This window comes from Thamnophis sirtalis, unplaced genomic scaffold, assembly GCF_051295495.1.
Source record: "Thamnophis sirtalis isolate CommonGarterSnake01/CBP01778 unplaced genomic scaffold, rThaSir2_p1.2 scaffold_1, whole genome shotgun sequence".
Classification (NCBI taxonomy): Eukaryota; Metazoa; Chordata; class Lepidosauria; order Squamata; family Natricidae; genus Thamnophis; species Thamnophis sirtalis.
Genome location: NW_028261381.1, coordinates 113128102 through 113153909, shown reverse-complemented (window position 1 = coordinate 113153909; position 25808 = coordinate 113128102). Strand labels below are relative to the sequence as shown.

Sequence of the window (25808 nt, the reverse complement as noted above, 5' to 3'; positions counted from 1 at the left end):
GAATAATAATAGAAGAATAAGTTCATTTTTCCTAGAAAACAAATCATGCTCCAATATCCGGTAAAGAACTAGAAAATCATCTCTTTAAAAAAAAAAAGAACAAAGTGTATCTTTAAAAAACATACATAAAATATACATATGCTCAAATTTTACAGATAATACCAATAATTAAAATTTAAATATTACAAAAGAAAACAGCAGCAGCCACAAAATACTTTATGGATCTTAGTGTTTAAAGAATGTGTCTTTTTGGAGGGTGGGGGTGGGTTCTAAAGTTTAATCAAATGCTAAAAGGAAAGATGGTGTAGGCTGTCCTTTTTCCTTTCTGAGTCAAGGGGAATTTCGGGTGTGCCTCTCCTTGTTTTAAAAGGAGCCATCCTTTCCTATCTCCTGAAAAGGAAGAGACTGTGTTAATCGCACTCTGTCCCTGGCTGAGGACATCTCTCCCTTATGGGGCTGTGGACTGAAAGTGTGGCCTGAAGAGTTGACTGGCAGCTACAATCACAGTGACATTTACAATTATGGCAACACTTACTATTTATTTCCTTCTAATCCTTTATATTTTTAAACTTAAGCAATGCATCAGCAAAATAAAAAAAGCAATACAATATTAGGAACATAGAGTCTCAGAGCATATACAGGTATGTTTGTATTTTAAAAAAGCTCAGTATTTCTGTCAAGAAGACATTGATAACCACAGGAATAATCTAGTGAAAATTACTTTCATATTACTTCCAAAATTGGAAAACGTATGTGAGTAAAATAAGTCTTTTTTAAGATTTCTTTTGTTATGTCCATTTTCCAGTTAGTGTTCTTTCCCACAATTTTAAATAGCATAGATTGAAAGGCAAACATATTTTGGTTTTCCAGTATTTTGCAGTAGAAAATCTGTTACTGAGTAACAATGTAATTTCATTTATTATTACAGTTTCTTTGATACTATATTGGGAAAAATAGAGGCATATCAACACCTGACTTACTTACCCAAGGATGTAATTTCTTCAAGCATTTCTATGTTAATATCTTATGTGTTGTTTTTTTTTAAAATGGACTTAACTAATCTGCTTGGATTTAATTGCCTAAAGGTTGAATTGCCTTTCAACTACCATATTTTTCGGAGTATAAGATATACCTTTTTCCCTCAAAAAAGAGGCTGAAAATCTGGGTGCGCTTTATACACTGAATACAGGATGTTTTGCCTCCCGAAACCCCAAACACCAAAATGGCCGTGCATAGCCTTTAGGAGACTTCCAGAATGCTCCTAGGGGTTGGGGAGGGCAAAAACGAGAGAAAAATGTGCCTTTTTTTGCTCACTTTTGCCCCCCCCAGCCCCCCCGGAGCACTCTATAAGCCTCCTAAAGGCTATGCATGCCCTTTTTTTTGACAAAAAACGGGCCATTTTGCAAAACAAAAAATGGGTTGCTTTTTGCTTGTTTTTGCTTGTTTTGGGGGAGGGCACCCTTCAGGAGCACTCTACAAGCCTCCTAAAGGCTATTCATGCTCTTTTCAAGGGGGGAAAAACAGGCCCATTTTCATGAAAAATTGGCCATTTTTGGCAGGTCTGAAGAGTGCAAAACCTTTTTTTTTAATTTGCCTCTTCAAAATCTTGATAGGTCTTATACTCCGGTGCGTCTTATACTCAGAAAAATACGGTATATGACACAATGAATTCCTTCCTTCCTTCCTTCCTTCCTTCCTTCCTTCCTTCCTTCCTTCCTTCCTTCCTTCCTTTCTTCCCCACCACTCTCACCATCTGTAACGCTCCTGGGCCAGTTGGGGCTGGTGAAGTATAACAGCATGTGCAGATATATTGTAGATAAATGCCTCCCGTAACATATTGAGGCAAACAATGGGTAGGTGAGGACATCTAAATGAGGAATGTGTGGTTCTCTCTCTTTTGCTACGCTTACATTGGTTTGAAGGTGGAGTTTTTAAGCCACAGTTCTGAAATTGCCAGTGGCCAAACTGAGGGGTTCGGGTGAGCCATTCTACCATTGGCTAACCCATCTTCATGCTAGCTAACAGGTAAATCAGATGGATGACCATGGATAGGTTAAAAAAACAGTGGAAGAAGGACCAATGTTTGCTTCCTGCTGGGGATGCTGCAGTGACCACAATTTTGAGTCTAAAACTAGTCTGAACATGCATAATTTTCAATTCATAGGAATTGAATAGGTCTTGGATTTTTTACACATTCTTTAAGTTAACATATGTTAGGTACCTTGATTCAAAAATTGTTGCAGTGTAATGCACTTTGAGATAGCTTGAAGGTACAAACAAGAGAAATTGATAAGCACAAAGGGAGTTTTAGTAGTGTATAGATTTTGCAGGACTCTATCTGCATTGTTCATGCAGAGCTGGTATGGGGACCTCCAATGTGGTGTGGTATTGACCCACTATAATGGAATGTGAGATGACTTTGGGGAATAAGAGAAAGATATTCCATCTTGGAACTTATCAGACAAGAGAGACAGGGCGCTCTATTGCAGAGGTGTCAAACTCATGTTGTCAGGCAGCGTCACGTGGCATATCGGTACTTTCCCCTCTTCACTAAACCGGGAGGGGGCGTGGCCAGCATATAATGCATCCAGAACTGCTCTATTGCCTTCAAAGTCAGAGAAAAAACTAAGAAAGTTGCAGTGGGAAGTACCTTCAGATTTGCAAGATTCTGATAATGTAGCATTACAGTAACATAGAAGTAGTGCATCTTGTTTTGTTTGCTTCCTGGTTTACCTTGGAGAGCTGACAGCCATCACTTATTAGCATCTGGACTCAGATCTACACCATATTAGTGAAAGCTTTGTGGCTCCTTACAGTCATTCATATGTTCAAAACCAATTCAGTTTAGTGAATTTGCAGGAAGGTTAAAACCAACAAGATGTACCTTTGTACTTGTGTGCTATATGACGTTAATACTGTAAAACAAGAGACAAGGTTTGGATCACACTGTCATCATTGCCACCATCTTTCTTTATTTTTAAAATCTGTCCTGAAGGATGCCACTGACCCAGTTTTGTGGATAAATCTGACCAGTGGAAATGACACTTGCAGTTTTAATTAGCATATTAATATGAAAGGCTAAGGGACACAGTGGCTCAGTGGCTAAGACACTGAGCTTGTCAATCAGAAAGTCAGCAATTCGAGACTCTAGTGCCGTGTAACGGAGTGAGCTCCCGTTACTTGTCCCAGATTCTGCCAACCTGGCATTTTGAAAACATGTAAAAATGCAAGTAGGAAAATAGGTACCACTTTGGTGGGAAAGTAACAGCGTTCCATGTGCCTTTGGTGTTTAGTCATGCTGACCACATGACCACGGAGACGTCTTCGGACAGCGCTGGCTCTTTGGCTTTGAAACAGAGATGAGCACCACCCCCTGGAGTTGGGAGCGACTAGCACATATGTTCGAGGGGAACCTTTACCTTTTTACCTTATGAAAGGCTGAATTTCCTCTTTGTGTAAAACAGAAATACTAAAGAACTGAATAACCTTTAGTTCTAAGTTTTGCATTCCTGTTAATTTATAAACTGTAGGAAAATCTGGTGGATCAAATTATTGTCATTCCTTAAGCTTTGCTCTAGGTTCTTGGCTAGAAAAGAGATCTAATCATGTATGTATGCATCTTGAATATGCTCAGATGATGTGCCAGTAATACCTGCTTATCAGTTGCACTATAATTAAACTTTTATCTTTGATACTTCAAACATTCTTTTTACTTGTTTCATGGCTAAAAATGTAACACTGAGATTGGTAGATGGGTTTACATTATCATTTTCCTCGATATAACTGATTCTTCTGTTCCAAGAAAGGTAGTCGATTTTGCCTATAGATTTTATTTTTACAATAGTGCTAAAATGAAAATTATAAAAATAAATGAGTAAAGGATATAATTTAATACTGTTTAAAAGCTTTGAAGTAGTGTTGATTTTGAGTAGGGGAAGTTTAATTGTACGTACAGTTCTTAGTTTTAGAATTTTACAAGCATCCCAACAGAAATGTTGGGCTAGAATTTTTTTCAAGATCAGAATGTCCCATTGATTTTATTTTTCTTCTTCTCCCATTTTGGGCAAGTTTGGCAATTCCAAAGCTGTATGATGTTTGCTTGTTCTAAAAAACAAGAGAGAAGCAGGGATTTATTTCATGGCTCTTTCTCATATCAAATAATGTAGCTCACATACTTGTGTAGTCCATGGATTTTAAGATAAACATATTAACTGGAACCATGCTCATTTTCCAATTCAAAATTTTCCAGAAATCCCAGACTTTACCTTTATTTGTAACATATAAATGGAGCTGTATGCAAACCTATTTTTAATTGATAATGTTTGCACTTATGATATAATTAAGCTCATTTTCCACACGACCTCTCTAGGCATGAATCAGTCTCCGCCCTCTCATCTGCACCAGTGCTTTCATCAGACAGCGATAAGGATGGTGAAGACGAAGGAAATGATGAGGATGAGTTACATGGGCTACAGTCTTTCCAAATGACAACCAATGTCAATCTTGAAAGTTGTTCAGGTATAAGGGAATATGAAGATGGGGGAGATATAGCAATACCAATAGCAATAGCACTTTGACTTATGTACCGCTTCACAGTGCTTTACAGTACTCTCTAAGCAGTTATCAGAATATTGCCCCCAACAATGTGAGTCCTCGTTTTACCGACCTCGAAAGATTGGAAGGCTGACTCAACCTTGAAGTACAAGAGAAAATAAATAAATTAAGATCATGTAGGCACTGGGTCTTTCTTCATTTTCATCAAACACAATACAAACAGCTTGACAGCTTTTGATGTTGCCATCATCTTCAATTCATACCTTAAGCAGCTGAAATTTGTCTTTAATTTTCCCATTGTGAGTGTTTTCTTCTTCAAGCAATTTTGTTATGATACAATCTGAACACTTTAATGAACATAAGATTTTTGTCATAAACAGGTGATTTCCTAGAGTAGGAGACAAGCCTAATACTTATTGTTACATCAGCCTTCCAGGCTATTTTGCTAACGCACAAAGAGAAAAAAGAATAGAAAATTATTTTTAAGCAACATTAAGAATGAAAGAAAAGCTAGAATTATCTATATAAGAAAATGTATGTGTGTGTGTGTGTGTATGCATGCATACATGCATACATACATACATACATACATACATACATACATACATACATACATATATATATATATATATATATATATATATATATACACACATATACATATATACACATACATACACACACACACACACACATACATACATACATACATACATACATACATATGATATCAATGAACAGTTGTTAGCAGCAGAGGTAACTGTACTATGATGTGAAGTTTCTTGGTATTTAATTATATGAACCTTATTTTTAATGTACCAATGAAAGTATACCACGGTGAAACTTATTTGGCTTTTAAATTGCATCAACCCTGATTCCTTTTTTAATATTCAAAGACATTGCAAATAGATTTGGCTGTGCTTTGAATATCAAAGGGCAAATGTTGTGGGGAAAATAGGAGGAGAATGGAGTATTAAGTATGTCTGCTGTCTTGAGTTATTTATAAAAAATAATAAAGTCAGTATAAAATAAAATAAAAACTTGGAGCAAAAACCAAAATCCATTATTTTTTTATGCTTACTAATCTGATTGCTTTTCTGTCCTAAATTCAGATCTTTCTCTTTCAAGAAGCTTATCTCACTGGGAAATGAGACGGGTAAGCTTCCAGTACATATTTAAAATTAAAGAATGGATGTTTAGTCTTGGAGAGTTGTGTGAGTAAATATACGATGCCCTAATGTTGACTCTTGATAGTTTTTAAATGACATAGCATCTATATATTCAACTGCAATTCAAGCAGTTAGCTGTCAAGTACATATAAGATCTTAGCAATATTACCCGTTGCAACTCTCCTCAAAATAGATAGCTTTGTGCTGATGAGCGATTTATTGAACATGTCAAAACTCGGAAAGTAGAAATCAAATTTATTTATATCTTTATTTTTATCTTGCCTACACCAAAGATTCTATGGATTGTACAGTATGAACTGTTATTGAAATAAATCTAAATAAATCTTCCAATGAGCTCTTGCATTGTTTAAATGAAATTAACCATTTAACCATAAAACTGAATGCTGTCCTATTACTTTGATTATTACTTTGGCAGCAATCTTGTTCTGCCTTCTGTGAATAATGCTTGCACATGAAAGTACACACACACACAAAAAGAAGATAGAAAATTTGTGCTTAGCTATAATGGGCTATTTTACTTATCTCCCCAATTGAAATATTCTGTTTTAACGCTGTCAGTAAAAGCATAAGGGATATTTTTCAGTTTGGTTAATGTAAAACTCATTGTTAGCTTTCTGATGGTAATAGTTTAAGTACATAGAAAGAAATTTTGTTCCTTTTCATTTTCCTGTTCCAAAGATGAATCATAAAGAACTTTTCCCCATTGTGTTTAGAAATCTTATATCATTCTCTTCCATCTACCTTTCCTACCTAAAACTTCAGAATTACTCAACTGTGTAGGAATTCTAGAAATGTTAACCTCAGCATATCTGCAGCTTTCTAGGTTGAAGAAGGCTGCCCTATATTTTTGTTTTTCTTTTGTTATAGTTGTTTTGGAGTATTGCAATTTCCTGAGCAGATTTACCATTAGAACATAAAAAAAAAAACATTTTACCACTTTTAGGCAAAAGAAATGGCGATGAGCCAGGCTTCAGAAAACACCATGAGCAAGATGCCTCGGCAGCGAAGCCGTTGGAGCCAGCCAACGAGCAGCTTAGAGATGACGGTTAAATCTATGCTTGATCTACGTCAACTGGAGTCTTTCTCAGTCTCTCGTTCTGCTAGTCAAGATTCTCTTTCCCAGGCCAGCAATGGAGATGACCATAAAGAATCCATCAATGTCTCAAATTATGCCAAGAAAGTAAGAAATCCCCATCTCAAATGGAACCCACCCGAAACAGGGGATTCCTTAGTTTTGCCACATTTGGGGGTCAGGGGGAGATGGTTAGGGAAGGGTGTTCTACAATAACACCTATCATTTTGGCTTATGGAAACTCTAGTACAAAGGACTACAGCCATATAAAAGCATTAGCAAAATGCTCCATGTAAATAATTTTGTTAGATCAGTTCATGCCTTTCTTGTCAGGTGGTTTCCTTAATCCTAGGTTTCAAACCTTGCATGTAGATTTACTCATATACAGGTATTGTGTTTCACTACTTGACTCCTTTTCCAGGAAGGAGCCTCCACAGCTCTTGAAGAAAATCAGCCTTGCCTTCGACCTCAAGTGATTAGACTTGTGTCCTGTGAAGGAGGGATTTTCCCACAGGAAATGGAACCTTCAGAGAGTGAAGAATGTGTCATCTACCCAGAACAAGATGATCTTCCTCCTGCTGATATCAGCAGGTCATAAAAAAATTTTTTTGCTTCTGTGCTTTGACTTACTTATTTACTTACTGATTGATTGATTGATTGATTGATTGATTGATTGATTGATTTAATTTGAAGGCCACCCAAAAGCAGAATGATTCTGATTATTGGCTTGGGGTTTTAAACAGAAAAACAGTAACAAGGAACTAGAGCATTTGGACAATAACCCACATAGCAACACATCAATAGGGTTCCACAAAGGTCTGAGAGTAGAAGAACTCTGGAGGCTCATTGGGAACAATATGAATTTCTGGGGAGATACCATTCCAGGGGTCAGGCACTGCAACAGAAAAGGCATGCTTCCTAGATGGCATTGTTTAAGAGACCCGAAGTGTACCAAAACTGTGCCTGATTTTACCAGATGGGCAGAAACCATGGGAGATAGCCTTGCCCTATGCATTGAAGGGTTCTATGTGTGATAACAGTTTCTTATTTTTGGAAAAAAAAATTATTTTTTGTTCTCTATATACAATTATAGTTAGACATTCACATAGTTGTTATTCATTTTTACATTTGTCATTCTTATACATTTATCATTCCATTTAAAGGGTTATAACATACCATTTGGTTTGCTTTGTTTACCATCCCTCGCCTGGTTTTTTTTTTTTTTTGGTTCAAAAGTTTTATTTCTTTTAAGACAAACATTTCATCATTCCTCAATCAGTAAGACATCGAAGTACAATTTTTTATATGTCAAAATAATTCTAGTTTACCACCAAATTCTTGTCTAGCCTAATATATACCCCTCCCTCCACCCTCCCCCCAACCCCCCTCCTCCTTCTCCCCCCCCAGACTTCCCAGAACCCGTTAATTGGGACTTAAACATCCCTCGCCTGTTTTGACGCCACCTTCTTTTTCCTTTCTTTTCTCCCTCCCTCCCTTCTCTCCTTTCTTCCTTCCTCTCTCCTTTCCCTTCCTTCTTCCCTTACTTCTCCCTCTATTCCTCTCTTCCTCTTCCCCTTCCTATCTTCTCTCCCTCTCTCCTCCTTTCCATCTTCCTCTCCTCACCTCTATCTTCTTTCCCTCCTCTTCCTTTCATCTCCTCTCCTCCTCTCTTCCTTTGTTTTTCTATTGATGTCAGTGTCTCTTCCAGCTCTTAATTTTTATTTTCTTGGGGTGGTATTTCCGCAAACCCAAAAATAGTTAAATATCGTTTCTTGTTCCCTTTCCTTCTCAAATCTATCCTGGTTATGTTTTGTTCCCCCCTTTATATCTTACTTTTGAATATATACAGGTGAAACTCAAAAAATTAGAATATCGTGCAAAAGTTTATTTATTTCAGTAATGCAACTTAAAAGGTGAAACTAATATATGAGATAGACTCATTACATGCAAAGCAAGATAGTTCAAGCCATGATTTGTCATAATTGTGATGATTATGGCTTACAGCTCATGAAAACCCCAAATCCACAATCTCAGAAAATTAGAATATTGTGAAAAGTGTTTCACTCTAATCAGCTAATTAAGCCATAACACCTGAAAGGGGTTCCTGAGCCTTTAAATGGTCTCTCAGCCTGGTTCAGTAGGAATCACAATCATGGGAAAGACTGCTGACCTGACAGTTGTGCAGAAAACCATCATTGACACCCTCCCTAAGGAGGGAAAGCCTCAAAAGGTAATTACAGAAGAAGTTGGATGTTCCCAAAGTGCTGTATCAAAGCACATTAATAGAAAGTTATGTGGAAGGGAAAAGTGTGGAAGAAAAAGGTGCACAAGCAGCAGAGATGACCGCAACCTGGAGAGGATGGTCAGGAAAAGGCCATTCAAAAGTGTTTGAGACTTTCACAAGGAGTGGCTGGAGTCAGTGTATCAAGAGCCACCACACAAAGACGGATCCTGGACATGGGCTTCAAATGTCATATTCCTCTTGTCAGTCAAGCCACTCCTGAACAACAAACGTCAGAAGCGTCTTTCCTGGACTAAAGAAAAACAGATCTGGTCTGTTGCTCAGTGGTCAAAAGTCCTCTTTTTTTATGAGAACAACTTTTGCATCTCATTTGGAAACCAAGGACCCAGAGTATGGAGGAAGAGTGGAGAGGCACACACTGCAAGATGCTTGAAGTCCAGTGTAAAATTTCCACAGTCTGTGTTGATTTGGGGAACCATGTCATCTGCTGGTGTTGGTCCACAGTGCTTCATTAAGTCCAGGGTCAATGCAGCCATCTACCAGATTTTGGAGCACTTCATGCTTCCTTCCGCAGATGAGCTTTATGGAGATGCTGACTTCATTTTCCAGCAGGACTTGGCACCTGCCCACACTGCCAAAAGCACAAAAATCTGGTTCAATGACTGTGGGATTACTGTGCTTGATTGGCCAGCAAACTTGCTTGACCTGAACCACATGGAGAATCTATGGGACATGGCCAAGAGAAAGATGAGAGATATGAGACTGAACAATGCAGAAGAGCTGAAGGCCATTATTGAAGCATCCTGGTCTTCCATAACACCCCAGCAGTGCCACAGGCTGATAGCTTTAATGCCATGCCGCATTGAGGCAGTAATTGCTGCAAAAGGGGCCCAAACCAAGTATTGAGTACATATGCATCTTTATACTTTTCAGAGGTCTGATATTGTTCTATGTACAATCCTTGTTTTATTGATTGCATGTAATATTCTAATTTGCTGAGATTGTGGATTTGAGGTTTTCATGAGCTGTAAGCCATAATAATCACAATTATGACAAATCACGGCTTGAACTATCTTGCTTTGCATGTAATGAGTCTATCTCATATATGAGTTTCACCTTTTAAGTTGCATTACTGAAATAAACAATATTCTATTTTTTTGACTTTCACTTGTACATATATTGTTATTTTCTTCCCTATTTCCCCCCCTCTTCCCCCCTTCTCTACTTAATGGTGTGTCCTTGGGGTTCCATATCTTCCCCTTACTTTCTTTTCTGTATGTCTTTCTCTAACCATCCACAAAATCTTCCCCATGTCTTGGAGTGATAACAGCTTCTTAAACTGCACCACTGTATTCTTCTTTTCTCTTACAGTGATTTCCAAGTAAAAGCGCTTCCGCATGGAAAACTTGGTAGAGGCTACAATAGCAACGAGGGCCCAGATAAGCACAGTCCTGACAGTGCTTGTTCTATGGATTATAGCAGCAGTCGACTATCAAGTCCAAATGAAGGTGAGTCCTTTGAAATCATTTGGACTCATAATGCACCCAATTTTCTCTACTGGCCAATTCAGTCGTGGCCACAAAACTAAGGTGACCAGATTTTCAGATTGTTAAAGAGGGACACCATTAACGGGGGGGAGGGCTTGATTAGACAATGGCCAGCCGCGGCCGAAGCAGGAAGAGGGAGAGTGAGGTTTTGGCGAGGTGGCCGCGGGAAGGACCGAGGGAGGAGGAGAGGATGGGGCTGCTTGGGAATGGAGAGGACCCAGGCGCGGAGGGAAAGAGCAGCGCGTGCCCAGCCGCCGCCGCCTCCACTTCAGAAGGTTCCTCCGGCAGATCGTCTTCCCTGCGCCGCCCTCGCTCTGGGAAAGGAGCAGCGCTCCGGCGAGCCCCGAGAGATTCCCCCGTTCTCTCTCTCTCTCACTCTCCTGGCCCTTCCAAGCCAAGGTGGCGGGGGCGGGAAGAGGAGTCCGAGGGGGAGAGAGGGAGGAAGGGAAGGCAGCGGCGGTGGCTGGGCAATGGTGGGATGGTGGGAAGTGAGGCGCCGCCAGCGGTGGGAAATGACCATGAGTCAAAAGAAGGGAAGCGACCACGAGGGAAAGAAGGAGGCGGGGGGACCTGCAGCTCGGTGGGCGTCTCCTTGCGGGATGGAAGCCTCTCTCTCTCACACACACTCTCTCTCGCTGCCGCCCCATCCTGTGACTGCCACCATGGACGGGGAGGAGGAGGAGGTGGAGGAAGAAGAAGAGGAGGAAGCGGGGTGAATCCTTTTGAGTGGGGATGGGCGCGGCCTGGGAGACACAGGGAAACTCTGCAAAGGGGGAGAAGGAGAAGAGGGTCGTCTCCTCCCCCCAGCGCCTCCCGATTCCCACCGGTAACATTACTCACCAGTTAAGCAGCAAGCAAAAGACGAAATGAAATGGAGCGTGCTAAGCTAAGCGGACTCCAGCCAATCAGTGAGCTGGCTGGGATGGAAAATTTTAAGCATGCCGCATGCTTAAAGTTTTCCATCCCAGCCAGCTCACTGATTGGCTGGAGTCCAGGCCAATCAGTGAGCGGCAGGCTGGGCTGCCTTAGATTTTTAGTGTAGAACGGAACGAGCGAGCAAGCTAGCAGCTGATGGGAGGGGGAGCGAGCGATCTGTGAGCGCCAAAATAAAGCGGGGTTTTTTGAGAACGGCCCGGGACGCGGGAAAAATTATGGGAAGGCGTGCCTGTCCCGCCAGATGGGGGACGTCTGGTCACCTTACACAAAAACCTTTCCAGATTAAAATATTACCTTTTTACTTTTGAATGTCATTTGAATTGTTCTCAGTTAGAAAGCTTAATTGAAGTCCCTTGTACTGCTAATCAGCATCTGATTTACTGTGCTAAATAGTTGGGAAAATCACTAGACTATATAGCTCCGTATACTTTTAATCTTTCTATCCCACGGAATTACTACTATGCTTGGCAAATTGTTGAAGAGAAAAGTACGTAATGGAATTGCAACATCAGTTACCCAAACAGATCAAAAACTGAAATTAACCTTGGTTTAGAATGCATTAAATAGCATGAACACCATAACATTTTTAAAGTGTGAGCACATTTTAAGGAAATATTGATTCCCCATAAATGGTATATATTCTTGGTTAACTGAAAGTTTTGTTAAAGAAAAAATGTATTTTCTGAAAATATTTTCTGGATATATAGACTGGAATTCTTTTCAGAATATAAATTAACCTCGGAATAACATTCTTTTTAAGGCCATTCACCTTTTCCCGAAGACTGAAGTTTAATGACTATCATCTATTGATATATAAAGAAACATTTCTCTGAATATGTTGTTTATATTCTATGGTACTAACTGGATTATATCTTATATACTTATATTTTTAATAGACACAGAATTAATATTCCTGAAATAGATGAGTAACCAAGTTTTCACCAGTTGGCATCAATTCTGATTTGAGCCACTTAATTGGATATTTTGCTATTTTACTAAAGGCATCTCTCATCTGCATCAACACTTGGACATTGTGTTTAGAAATAAAGTAATATCTGCAAGTGAAACCAATGTATGTTCAATTGAGTTATTCCCTAATTCTATTTTGTCTAGAGGCACAAGCCAACGGTAGCATGCAGATATTAAAAAGCGAGGGTGAAAGTGGACATCCTTGTTTAGTTCCTCGGAATAGCAGGAAAGTAGGAGAAAATATGTTTTACTTTAGATGTGAGTGACTCATATAGTATCTTGATCCCATTTATTAATTCCAAAAGAAAGCCTATTTCCTACAATTTAATGTATTGTTCATACATTTTTTCAAAGGCTTTTTCACATCTAATGATAAAATTGTAAATTTATTTTTTACATTTATTCAAATCTATTAAATCTGTAACTACCTTAACACCTGTTGCTTGTTTAGTTTTTATGAATCCTGCTTAGTCATTCTGAATAATGACTATATCCAGATATAATCTATTTGCTAGTGCTGCTATTAATATCATTGTATCAACATTGATTAAATGAGATTGGATGAATTGGAACATTGAATATGCTCTTTAGCTGCTTTTGATGCAACAGAAAAATAAGCCTGATTAAATGCTGCTGATAAGATTCCCTCATCAAATATTTCCTCATATAATTGACAAAATTTAGATACCAAGAAATCTATAAATATTTTATATCACTCAATAGAGAGTCTATCCAATCCTGGTCTTTCCATTTTTGGAATCATTTCAGATAGATGAACAAGTAAAAGTTGTTTTTGTGTATCAACTGTTGTAGGTTAACTTTATTTAAAAAGGCATTTATATCTTCATTCAGTGTATTCTTTGGCTTGCTGTAACATTCTGAATAAGTTTTAAAAATCCACAGTTTATATCTATTGGAGTTTTATATATTTCATCCTTTTTATCTATGATGATTTGAGTTATTGCCCTATCTTTCTTTTGCTTTAAATGACGAACCAAGATATTTCATGACATCTTTCCGACAGTTTTTAAAAAAAATTGAGACTAGAATGCCTGTTGCTAAGTGTCATGGTCATAAAGTGCAACTTCATGTGAATGCATCACTTAGCCCTGGTAGTTCTGGCACTTCTAGTTGCCACTATTAAGCAGATCTCATGCCATTGTTAAATGCAATATCATGTGATCACCATTTGCAATTTCCAGCTGGCTTCCATAGACCTGTTTGACAGAAGCTGATAGTGAAGGTCACAAATGGTGATCATGTCACCATGGGACAAGGTGATGTCATAATTGCAAGCCAGTCACCAAGCTCCCGAATTGTGACTTCAGGGATGCTGCAATCATCATAAGTATGAGGGCTGGTACTTAGTACCAGGGCTGGGTTCCGGCAGGCACTACTGCCGGTTCACTTGTGTGTGCGCCATGTGCACACTTTGCGTGCGCATACACAGTGCAATAAAAAATTGTTCTACCATGCGCAGAAATGAAAAACAAGAAGGCAGCACCTATGGCGCCACCTGGAGAGCTGGTTCGGGGGCATGGCAGGCTGCGTCTCTGCCGGTTCCAGTGACCCAGGCCAAACCGGTCTGAACTGGTAGAAACCCACCACTGCTTAGTACCATTTGTTCAATGCCATTATTAAGTTCAAACAGGTGTTGAACAAATGGTCATTAAATGAGGACCATCTACATAACCAAATTAGATAAGATGCAATTGATGCAAATAATGGCTATGTAAATGTAAAAATGTGAAAATTCTAATAATAAAATTGGAAGCTAGAGCTTCTAACTACTTGGATTCTTGAGTTTCTAAGAATGAAATTGTTGTTTGTCCTCTGTTTATTTGGTGAAAAGTTTCTCTATATATGCAATAAAAAACAATAGAAAAATGGGCCTAGCAGAACAGCCTGACAAGGACCTAAACAGGCCAACTGTCTCACATATCTGGCAAGGCTCACTGAAACTCACTGAAATAGTTTACTGAAACTATTGTACTATTATGGGGATGAGAGTTTAAAATTAGGTGAATTAATTCTTTGAGGGTAACGTTTCTTTCTCCATGAAGTTGTTCTTCAAATAAGGACAAAGAATAGCTTTCCCCTTCCTTGTTTTTTCCAAAAGAGCAAATAGCAATAGTTAGACAAACAAGCCAATAGATGTCAGCTGAAAAATTAATATTCCAGACTGAATCCTTCTTGTACAACATTGCAAGGAAAAGGCTTTGGAGAGAAAAGGGAGATGATAATGATGATGATGTCATAAAAGTAAACCTAAAATTATAGTGCTTATTAGTGCTGTAGAAAAAAAAAAACCCCCACAGAGCATAAACATCATAATAGGGTTGGGAAAAATATCTGTTGCTATTTATGTGGAATATTTGGCTGTTTACAAATGCCACAGGGATCCTGTGCCTGAAAAGTTTTGCAAAGTGAGATCAACATTTGGTGGGTTTTCAAAATTCAAACTGGTAGACAGATAAAAACACAATACACCAGGTATTACTGTTATAGCAAAAAGATACGGTTCACTGATAAGCCAGAGACAGTTTAATGGATGAAAATCAACTGGAGAAAAATAACATAATATTGTGATTTAAAAATTGAGGTTTAAAAGATTATGGTGAAAAATATCAGTTGTCATGCCAATTATGACTATAACTTGATATACTTCCAAACTATTTAGAAAATTTAAATTTATTGGACTTGATAGACTAATTTTGTGAAATACTTGGAACTGTGAACATATTACACTGTATTCCCTCATTCTTAAGTCCTTGGCTAAATTCTGAATCATTGGAATCAATTTGATTATACCGTGATATATATTTGGAAAATAGAATAACAATAATAGTACTGTCCCCATGCGCCCAGAATTGTTACAGAGGAATGGTCCAAGAATTTTTCTGTTAGTGTAATATATTATTTCAGGTTTCACTGATATATAATGTTTTGTATAAATTGCATATGATGTGTATCATTTCTCATTTCAGATTCTGAAAGTACAGAGCCTCTCAGTGTGGATGGCACTTCAGACTTGGATGAGCAAGTGGGTGAAGAAGATGAGGAAGATGTAAACACTGGATTATTGGATGGAGATGTTCCCACGACTCCCGATCAAGAAAAGTTCCTCAAGCAGCATTTTGAGACTCTAGCCAGTAACACTGATAAGGGTACATTATATATTTAATGGAATCCATAACTGTTAACTCCAGTTTCTCTGTCAGGCACAAGTCCCTTAATCTATCATGTAGATTAATCTGTAGATTCATATCCCTCATCATACAGTCTATAAGAAGATAAGTGATGCCCTACTGGATCAGACTCTTTGCTCATCTAATCCAGCAGTCTGTTCTCATGGTGACTAACCAATTACAATTACAAAAGGAAGTCCACTAGTCTCCCAGTAGACCATGATCAGTGAAATGAAAGCAGATTAATGCTTTCTCTGGTTTAAATAAGAGTGTCAAAGCCCAGACAGAAACAATTTAATTGCCTAATGTTAGAGGAAAGAATTATAGGAATATACGGCCATAAATTAGTCAAGATGAAACTAATAGTTGTCTATTAATCTGCAGTCCAGAGAACAATGGCATTACGTTCCATTGAACTTAGGGAATAGTTTGTAATATGATGTGGGGTGCTGGAAAGCAAAGTATGCTATTCCAGGGTTCTTTATTCTTGTGCATTTTACGCAAAATAGAAAAACCCAACTCAAGTTTCTCTTACTGAAATTTCACATCCAAATCCCTTACAGCTTTTCATCCCTAATTTGAGTATTTTTCCTCCCTTTTAAATGACAGCTGGATCATGTAGGACCCTGGAGAGAATGGAAAACAGTATTTCTTCTCGGTTTCTGTCTCGGTTTCCAGTACTCAGGTAGAGTTCCGTTTTTTATGAATGCAAAACAGGCTTTGCTCAGAAAAGGCGAGCTAAGGTGGTATACTTTCTAGATCTGAGGAACAAGATGAGATTAAATGAAGCTTTCAATCTTTTTGATGCATATTTTCAGGAAAAGCACAAAAGCCAAAGTTTGCCATATTTGATCAAGATACTGTATAGCTGCATTTACTTCTTAGGCTGAATAGATACAGTCCATTTATGGTTTAATGAAGGTTGAACCTTACAATTTTATTTAGTCTTTGCTGTTAAGGCATTTTACTTTACTTCAGCATTTCATTCATCTTGAATGGTAAAAAAAAAAAAAAATTCTGTCCATTTTTTCCAATCAGCTCCAATCTGTTTTCATTAGGTGGGGGACAAAGATGCTTACTCTTCAGTGCTGCATGAATATTTCATAACTTATTATAGAAATATTACGCATGATGGAATGTGAATCTTATTGTTTTTGCGTGTTGGATAAAGATGTTTGTTCTATTGGGAAGTATTTGGTTTTCTTTTTGTCAGCATACAAGAGACCAGAGCAACTGATTTACTTGCTTCAACTTCCTCCTTTTCACTAAATCTTCTAGTCAGACATAGCCATGCCAACTATCTCGCAGTAAGATCTCAACTATCTCATATTAAGAAATTACTCTGGTAGTTACTATGCCTTGCATAGCACAAATTCCTTATTTTCCCTAAATCATTGTGTCAGATATAGCCATGCAGGATTAGTGCTTCTGTTCTTATTGGCAACTGTTCCATAAGAAAGTTTTTTGTGTGGAAAGAATTAGCCTTAAATATTTTTTAAAGACTTTAGGAAACACCTTTTTAGAACTACTCTATTTTATAGTAGTTGGCAAGAATGCAACATAATGATGCTGTGTAGTAGTAGATGGTAGAAATGTGACATTATGATGGCATATAATTGTCAATCAAATATTTTGTCTTCAATTCCATAGGGAACCCTCATTTTCTGCATCAAAGCTGTTACTGGATAAGAAATCTACTGAAGGGTCTGCTTTGCCAAAGCAACTTACCAATGAACTGCTGAAAAATGGGCTTGACCATCAGCACATGCTCACAGAGAATGGGTTCTTTCAAAACGATGTTAATTCCATTAGGTCACTTTATATGCAGAAAAAAAGGAAACCTGCTGTAGAGATCAATAGAGGACGTGGAAGATCTGTAGGGTCTTTCCCAGATAGTGATGGAGCGGTGATGCTGCGGAAATCCCAATCAGTTCACGATCTTGTTCATAATGGTAAGGAAGTGCCTTCTATGAAATGGTTAGAGTGATGATTCTATGACAGTAATCTGTCTTTGAGGCTGAAAATTCTTAATGTTTTCATTCAGAAATCACAAGTTCTCACTACAAAATGTAGTTACTGATCAGTCTCAGAGGTGGGTTGAGTTGGGCAGACACTGATCAGAAGGGAAAGCTAATTCCTACATCTGATGACAAGAAGGAGCAAATTGATACTCAATGTTTGTTTTTTTAAATGCTACATAGCCCTGAAAGGAAAGGAAAGATTACTTAGATCTTTCTTTTAAAAGAGTGGTAAAGAGATCTACCCCCATAAAAGAAGATTTGGTCTCATTCAAGTATCCCTCCCAAACCCCGTAGAAACATTAGCTGCCCTTCCCTCCCTATCAATTGTGGGGAAAATTGAATGGATCAGGCAGCATTCTGTTGGTGTGCTGAATGAGATTTTGGCAATCCTCCCATGTCCTTGACATGAAACAGAATTCAGAGAGACCTACACAAACCCTGAACATATTTCCCTTCTCCTGCTTCCTTTGACATCAGTGGGAGGGCAACAGTTTAAAGAAATAAAGAGATAAAGAAAAAGAAGAAGTAGCAGCAATGAAAACAGTAGCTGCTTCTCCTCCTTTTCTGCCTTGGTGAACTGAGCTTGAAAGGGCTTTGAATTCTCTGTTGTAGACAGGAGTTTAGCCCAACATACTTTAAAGCATCCAGAACATCTTGGTAATAAGTCAATCTCTAGGGCCCTGACATGCATGCCCAAAGTGACACACAAAGCCATATCGCCCAGCATGCACGACCTTGCCTGTTTGCCTTCCAGGTTTCTGGTGTACATGCGCGCAGACAATTAGCTGTCCTTCGTATGCGCAGCGGTGCCGAAAATGGGTGTATGCATGTGTGCTGGCCAGCTGATTGTTGGGTGTGCATACGCGCCAGAACCCGGAAGTTTGACTTTTCCAGAGCATGATCCCTTTGCGTGTACGACAGTGTTGAAAACCGGCCTGTACATGAGCTCCAGCCAGCTGATCATCAGGTGCTCATGTGCATTAGAACCTGGAAGTTTGGCTTTTCCAGAGCGCAGCCCTAACGAGCACGTACACACATGTGCGATGTTTCTGCGTGACCTTTTCGGCACTCGGTGCTGAAAAGGTTTGCCATCACTGGTCTAGGGACTGGTATCTCACTTTTTTTTAACCCATATTACATGTGTTCTTTGGGGCTGCGTTTATTTTTCTTAGTATTTTGCACTACTCACAGAATAAATATCACAAATTCTGTGTTAGCAATAACAAACTGGGATTATTATTCTATGGCTACTTTTTGCTTAAAGGAGATATGTTATTGCAACTTTCCTATGGTTTATTGCAAAAGACCCAAATAGGACATGTAACACTATTTCTTGTCTAAAATTTTCTAACAGAAATTAAGGTAATGATGTTTAGAGAAAAACTATGTAGAACAAAGTGTGCTGGTTCAAAAATATTGAAATAACATTGTTATTTTGCTTACTATTTCTTCCAGAAATTGAAGTGAAATAATTACATTTAGAAGCTGGAGCTATTTTAATTCTGACTGCACAAATTGCTCCAGACCAGTTGTGTGCATTTATTTATTCCATTTCTACAGATAAAATTCCTGGTGTGATGCTGTCTGCCAGGCAGAGGCCTCAGGCACTAATGGTAGGTGAGAAGGAGCCAAAATCCAACCATTGTCAGACATTTTCTGCAACACTATTGAAGATGGAGAATTCCAGCTTTTTGCAAGCCAAAGACATTAAAACTGCAAAACCAAAGTCCTATATGAGTCCTACCACAAGTTTCATGGCCAAGATGTCCCGTAGCGTGTCCATGGGAGAGAATCTGTGCTTTGGTGATAGTTCAGAAAACCAGAATGAAGTGAAAATCAGCCCACAAGTATCAGAGAAGACAGGATTAAATCTGTTAGAGGACCTTGAGAAGAATAAGCCATTTGTGAAAGACAACAGCTCAGTGAAACCTTCTCTTCAGCAAACTGCAAGCTCTTCGTCACCCCAGTCCTTTCAGAGCAAGTTGGCATCTAGTCGAGCCCATTTGACCCTTGACATCCCCAAGCCTCTACCTGATAGACCAATATTAGCTTCTTTCTCACCAAAGACAAAGTCAAAAACTGTGCTAGGATCAGAATCTCCTCAATCACCTGGTGCTATTGGGAAAAAGAAGCAGTCTTTTCCTGAAGGCTGGGCTTTGAAATCGGAAAGCCAAGCCTCTGAACCTCTTGGCCTTGGTAAAAGTAGTCTTTTGAGTCCCTGTGCAGATGCTCTGAAAGAGAACCAAACACAACTGAGGTCCAAAGCCCAAGTTGAGCCAAGAGTAACTAATTCCAAGCAAAAAGAGCCTTCAGATGAACTGCATCCGGTTTCTCCAGAAAAACTGCCACTGGAATGCAGGGACAAAGTTGTCACTGCTAGTTATTTGCCAGCTAACAATGAGCATTGCTCTTATGAACAAAGTGGGCCAAGGTCACCTACAAATGCAAAATGCCTTGGAAAGGATTCAGGTGTGCACAGATATCCTTCTCCTACCTTTTTCCCCTCCTCCCTTCTGTCTTTTGTCTTTGTGAACTGCTTCTCCGTTCCATCATGCTTCTTTCCATCTAGCTTTTGATTGTCTCATCCTATCTGCACTGTCCCGTTCCATAAGGCATCGTTTCGGTGGTGAGACATTTCAGTCTTATGTTATTTTATTTTCTATTTCTGTTTCCCCTTTTACTTGCATTTTGCTTTGGTGCATGCAAATGTTATGGCTCTCATGTTTTTCTTCTTCAAAAGGGATGTTAAGAATAGGGATAAAAGCAAGCAAGGAAGTTTTTAAGTAATGTTCTATATGTGGAAAATAGGATTTTATGCCCAATGTTGCCAGAATATACAGAATTAAATCCTCAGCTTTTCTGATACTATATGCTAACACTTACGCAGTGTAAGAAACATGAGACAATTGGCAAAAAAAAAAAAATCTTTGTGAGGTAGTAACTCTTGCTGCTGAAGAAAAAAAAATGTAACTTCTAGAATTTAAAGGATAGATTCCAAATATTCCAAGGCTTTTTAAATGTTAGTAGCAATCGAAATAGCAATAGCAATATACCGCTTCATAGTGCTTTACAGCCCTCTCTAAGTGATCTTACAGAATCAGCATTTTGCCCCCAACAATCTGGTCCTCATTTTACCAGGATGGAAGGCTGAGTCAACCTTGAGACGGTGAGAATCAAACTGCCAAACTGCTGGCAGCTGGCAATCAGCAGAGGTATCCTGCAATACTGCATTTTAACCACTGCGCCACCATGGCTCATGGAGTAGTAGAATGAAATATGAGGGGGGCGGAGGGTTTTTTTACAGAAATGTTTGCAAGAGAAGAAGATTTGTTCATTGATAATCTTCCACCCTGCAGAATACATTCCCAAAATCTGTTCTGAAAAGTTGAGAGACTCTCAGGAGCAGACTTGGGCAATATACATGGAGAAAGAAGATTCCTCTATGCTAGCAGAAACCCACCTGCAGAAAATTAAGTGTCTTCCGTAATACAGGTTTTTCTGTTGGATTTCTGTTTCAAAGTTATACCATACCTCTGTATCAAAGGTCACTTCAACTGGTTGAGTAAGTTTACATTGCAGATAATGTAAACTTAGTTTATTTACAAGAGGCCACTAACATTGAGCATATTTTTACTACAAGAGATTTTTTTTAAAATATTTCAATTTATTTGAAAACAAATGTTTGAAATGGAACTTTTCTCAGGAAGTTTAACATATCTTTAAAATCTATTATTTTTTAAAAAAAATAACAGTTCAAAGTCTTCAATTCATGACCATAATTAAGCCCAAAATTTGCATCGCTAAGCGAGACATTTGTTTTGCCCCATTTTATGACTTTTCTTGCCACATTTATTAAGTGAATCACTGCAGTTAAGTTAATCTGGCTTCCCCATTGACTTTGCTTGTCAGCATGGTCGCAAAAGTTGATCACATAACACTGAGACACTGCAACCATCATAAATATGAGTCAGTTGCCAATTGTGTGAATTTTGATCACATGACTATAGGGATGCTGCAATGGTCATAAAAGTGAAAAACAGTCATAAATTACTTTTTTCAGTGTCATTGTAACTTCTAACAGTCACTATTGTACAGTTGAACTCTGAGCTACAAATATTATCTTCCAGTAGTAAGTAACCTTTGAAGAGCAATTTTAGACAAATGAAAATAGGAAAATGATATCAATTTAATCTCTTTAGCGTTGAAAATACAACAAAATAAACTCTGTGTCTTATTGACAAAATACTTTAGAGCACTTGAATTCAATCCCAAAAAGCCAACTGTGGATATCAACTTTTGGTTTGAATATGAAATTGAAATAATCATTGCTTCAAAAACTGTAGGCTGTGAAATGCTTTATATGTTAACAACATGTTGAATTAAGATAGGAAATTAACTAGAAGGCAATAAAAAGGATGAAATGCTGGCATGTTTTAATACCAGCTACACTGAGTATTCCTCTTTAATTGGAAGTTTTTGGCTGTCTCTCATACAGAGATTTACAGTAACTAAGATGAGAGAGCAGAAAACTGGTAGCACTTTATTCTAAACCCTTGAATCATTCAGCAATTTTACAATATAGTTGTTAAACAGCAAGTTACAGTGCTGATGTAGTATTAATAATATTGTATAGTATTAAGCAGAAATCTCCCAGATGTCATAACACCAAATTTGAACAAAGCGAATGTTAATGTGTTCAACACATACCCAATTCAAACTTTTCAGAAGGGTATCATGGTCAGTAATACTGAAAGCTGTTGTATGGCAGCTCTCTCCTTGTCTTCCTTGCAGCAAAGATGATTTCACAGGGCAACCAAAGCAGTTTCAGTGACAAAGATACGTCTAAGCCCTTTTTTACAATGGATTTATCCAAAAATAATTTATTCTCCAATTTGAATAAAGTGGTTATGTTGGTATGAAATAACAGGTGTATTATAAAACAATATTTTTAACCACCTATTTCTGAAGCGCTTTTATAGCAACCAATACAGTGGTGGGTTTCAAAATTTTTTAGAACCTCTTCTATAAGTGTGGCCTGTTTTGTGGGAGTGGCTTGGCGGCCATGTAACCGGGTGGGAGTGGCTTGCCAGCCATGTGACCGAGTGGGAGTGGCTTGGCAGTCATGTGACTGGGTGGGCGTGGCCAACTCGTAAAATGTGGTGAAACTCACTTAACAACGCTCTTGCTTAGCAACCAAAATGTTGGCTCAGAAACTCTGGCATTTGAAGCACATAAGTCTTAAAGCTGTCAAGTTACAATACCCTTGCACCTCTAACCTTTAGGGAAAAAAACCCCAGGGGTGTTCAAACTTGACAGCTTTAAGACTTGTGGACTTCAACTCCCAGAATTCTTCCTCTCGCTCTTCATCTTGATGATGTGCGGACGGGGGGGGGGGAGGGAGCTGGAACCAGTTCTAAACGGCACTGTAGATTTATGGAAGTGGTTAGAACTGGCAGGAACCCACCCCTGAACCAATAAATAATAAAGCTGCCTTAAAAATAACAATTAATACAACAACACAATTAAATCAACTTAATAAAATGCTTTTACATAAAGTATCAAGAGAACAATGAAGCAGTCTTTTTAATGCTGTAATAGACTTCACGTTTTGCTGTAGAAACAAGGAGCCGAGGTGGCTGAGTGGTTAGGGTGCAGTACTGCAGGCCACTTCAGCTGACTGCTATCTGCAGTTCAGCGGTTCAAATCTCACCGGCTCAAGGTTGACTCAGCCTTCCATCCTTCCGAGGTGGGTGAAATGAGGACCCAGACTGTGGGGGCAATATGCTGACTCTGTAAACCACTTAGAGAGGGCTGAAAGCCCTATGAAGCTGTATATAAGTCTAACTGCTATTGCTATTGCTATTCTTCCTTGAAATTATGTCTCACATAAATTGTATTGCTCAATCACATTAGAACAAAGGATATTTGAGGGCATGGGTGAGTGTCATTTTATATTTACTAATGGCTTGCATGCAACTTTCGGCCTTGGGAAAAATGATCTAACATCTGCTTCCAGACCTTTTCCATCTACCAATTGTGCACATATTTCTGATTATGGAAGAAAATAACATGGGAGACGAAGTGTGGTCATCACAATGGCTAACTGCTATTCATGGCTGAAAGTTCATTGCCATTAGTTTTGAAGGCTTGTACAACATTAATCTAAGAATTTTGGAATACTTAGATACCATAAGCAACGTGTCCATATATCTGCATTGGAATTGATTGATTGATTGATTTCAACAGCAATGTAAATATATAATAATGGGAGAATTGCACTTGTAATGAAAAGAGAATGGTTCATAATTCATTCAGAAAGAATAATTAACAAGATTATAGAGATTATTCATACTGTAAATTAACAAAAATGTGAAGAATGAACGGAACTCAAATGTTAGCTTGTGTTGACTTTTTTTCCCCTTTGAATGAGGCAATCTCAGGTTTGTAGGATAGATTGGAAAACTGGGAAAAATCCCAAAGAAGGAAATAGTTAGATCTTTGCCAAATGTATACATTTGTGTGGTTATCAAATGCATGAGTTGAGCAAGACTTTATTTTGAATCTATTCAGTTCTTGCAGTTCCTTTTGCTTAAATATATATATAATTACAGAAGGCTTTTTGGTGGGTTTTAATGTTATCTTTGTCAGGACATAAAGGCTTACATATATATATGTGTCTATCCCTTTTTATGTCATTTATTGTGTCTCATTGTGTGTTATTACATGCTTTTACATGTTTGACTGTGCTTAATTAGTGGGATAGCAGCTAAGCAAGCAACCAAAGTTAAACTTGCCTTTTAATACTTGAAAGAAAGTGATGCAATGCTAAAATAGACTTTCCATAACCATCACTACCTTAAATTGTATCCCTCTCAGTAAGTCAAAGATGCGTTGGGGGATTATATGAATAAAGTGCAAATTATTAATTTCTAATGCTCAGATTTCAGATAGCTATGATGTACTTCTTTCTTCTTTTAATTGGGAGCAGACTTTTACACTGATTGTAATCATAGCTGTTTAACCAAAGTCTGGCAGGTTCAGATTGAACCGGCTAAACCAAATCTAAATAATCCAATTATTATTGCACTTTTAAAAAACTATTCACCTCCCCCCACTTTTTTTTTGAGAATTACTGTTTTACTATTTTAGATATGCCTATTGATGGGAAGGAAATGAAGGCAAAGCAACTTTGGTTGGGGATAGGCCTAATTAGTGCTTCAGCATTCTTTCTTTGACAAATCAAATTAATTGACAATGTTTGCATTAAGATACATTTCATGAATTATAATGGTAATCAAATGCTTCACACTGTGAATATTCAAAAATCAGTGACTTCTCCAAAACTGATATGATTTTGCATGACATCAGTAGCATTTCTCAGTAGTGAATCTTAGGGCAAACAGAAATTATACTTCTGTTCAGTATTTATGTTCTCTTGTTCCTCCACACTACCAGGTTCTTCAATCAGTGTTGAGCAATGCAAGCATGTAGTGTCTGAGCTCCAGGACAGTATGCGTAAGGCCATCCAGATATATCACCTGGTAAGCCACCCCTTTGTTTCTGTTAGATTTAACTGCTTATGTATAAAACTAACTTATTAATTCAGAAATATATAGCAAAGAATAGGAGCAAAAAAAAAATTCATTAAAGAGCAGACATCTGTTCTTGTTCTTGTGTGTGATTAGAAACCAGAAATAACTACACTAGTAAACAAGAAGGTAAGTCGAAAGAATTTCAAGCTGCTGACCGGCTATAGCTGAAGGACAAAATATGTATTATAATTATGCATTCATAAGACTTTAGCAGCTCCTTACTTTTTTTACTTGCAAGTGGCCAAAGACCTTTCCGAAGCATCATGAAATGCATTTGTTTGACTTTATTTTTAAAATTCATCAGAAGAGGAAGAAGACAAATATTGTTTTTTTTAAATGATTACAAGTAGCCCTCACTTACCAAGCATTCATTCAGTGAGCATTGGAAGTTATGACGATGCTAGAGGAATAATTTTATGGCCCATTTATGAGCATTTATAACCATTGTAGAATCCCTCCATCTCAGGAGTGCAATTACATTCAGTACACGTTGCCTT

The 25808-nt window shown here is 38.1% G+C and overlaps 1 protein-coding gene across 1 annotated transcript in view; it reads left to right on the top strand.

The window, feature by feature from the left end:
* MAPKBP1 (mitogen-activated protein kinase binding protein 1) overlaps positions 1-25808 on the top strand; it is a 95856-nt gene that overhangs the window by 65087 nt on the left and 4961 nt on the right. Inside the window, exons 21-30 of the mRNA XM_087704460.1 lie at positions 4370-4518; positions 5667-5710; positions 6688-6924; positions 7238-7407; positions 10430-10566; positions 15498-15677; positions 16308-16383; positions 17349-17650; positions 19280-20188; positions 25175-25260. Of these exons, the coding sequence (XP_087560586.1) occupies positions 4370-4518; positions 5667-5710; positions 6688-6924; positions 7238-7407; positions 10430-10566; positions 15498-15677; positions 16308-16383; positions 17349-17650; positions 19280-20188; positions 25175-25260 (2290 nt within the window). The remainder of the gene's footprint in view (positions 1-4369; positions 4519-5666; positions 5711-6687; positions 6925-7237; positions 7408-10429; positions 10567-15497; positions 15678-16307; positions 16384-17348; positions 17651-19279; positions 20189-25174; positions 25261-25808) is intronic.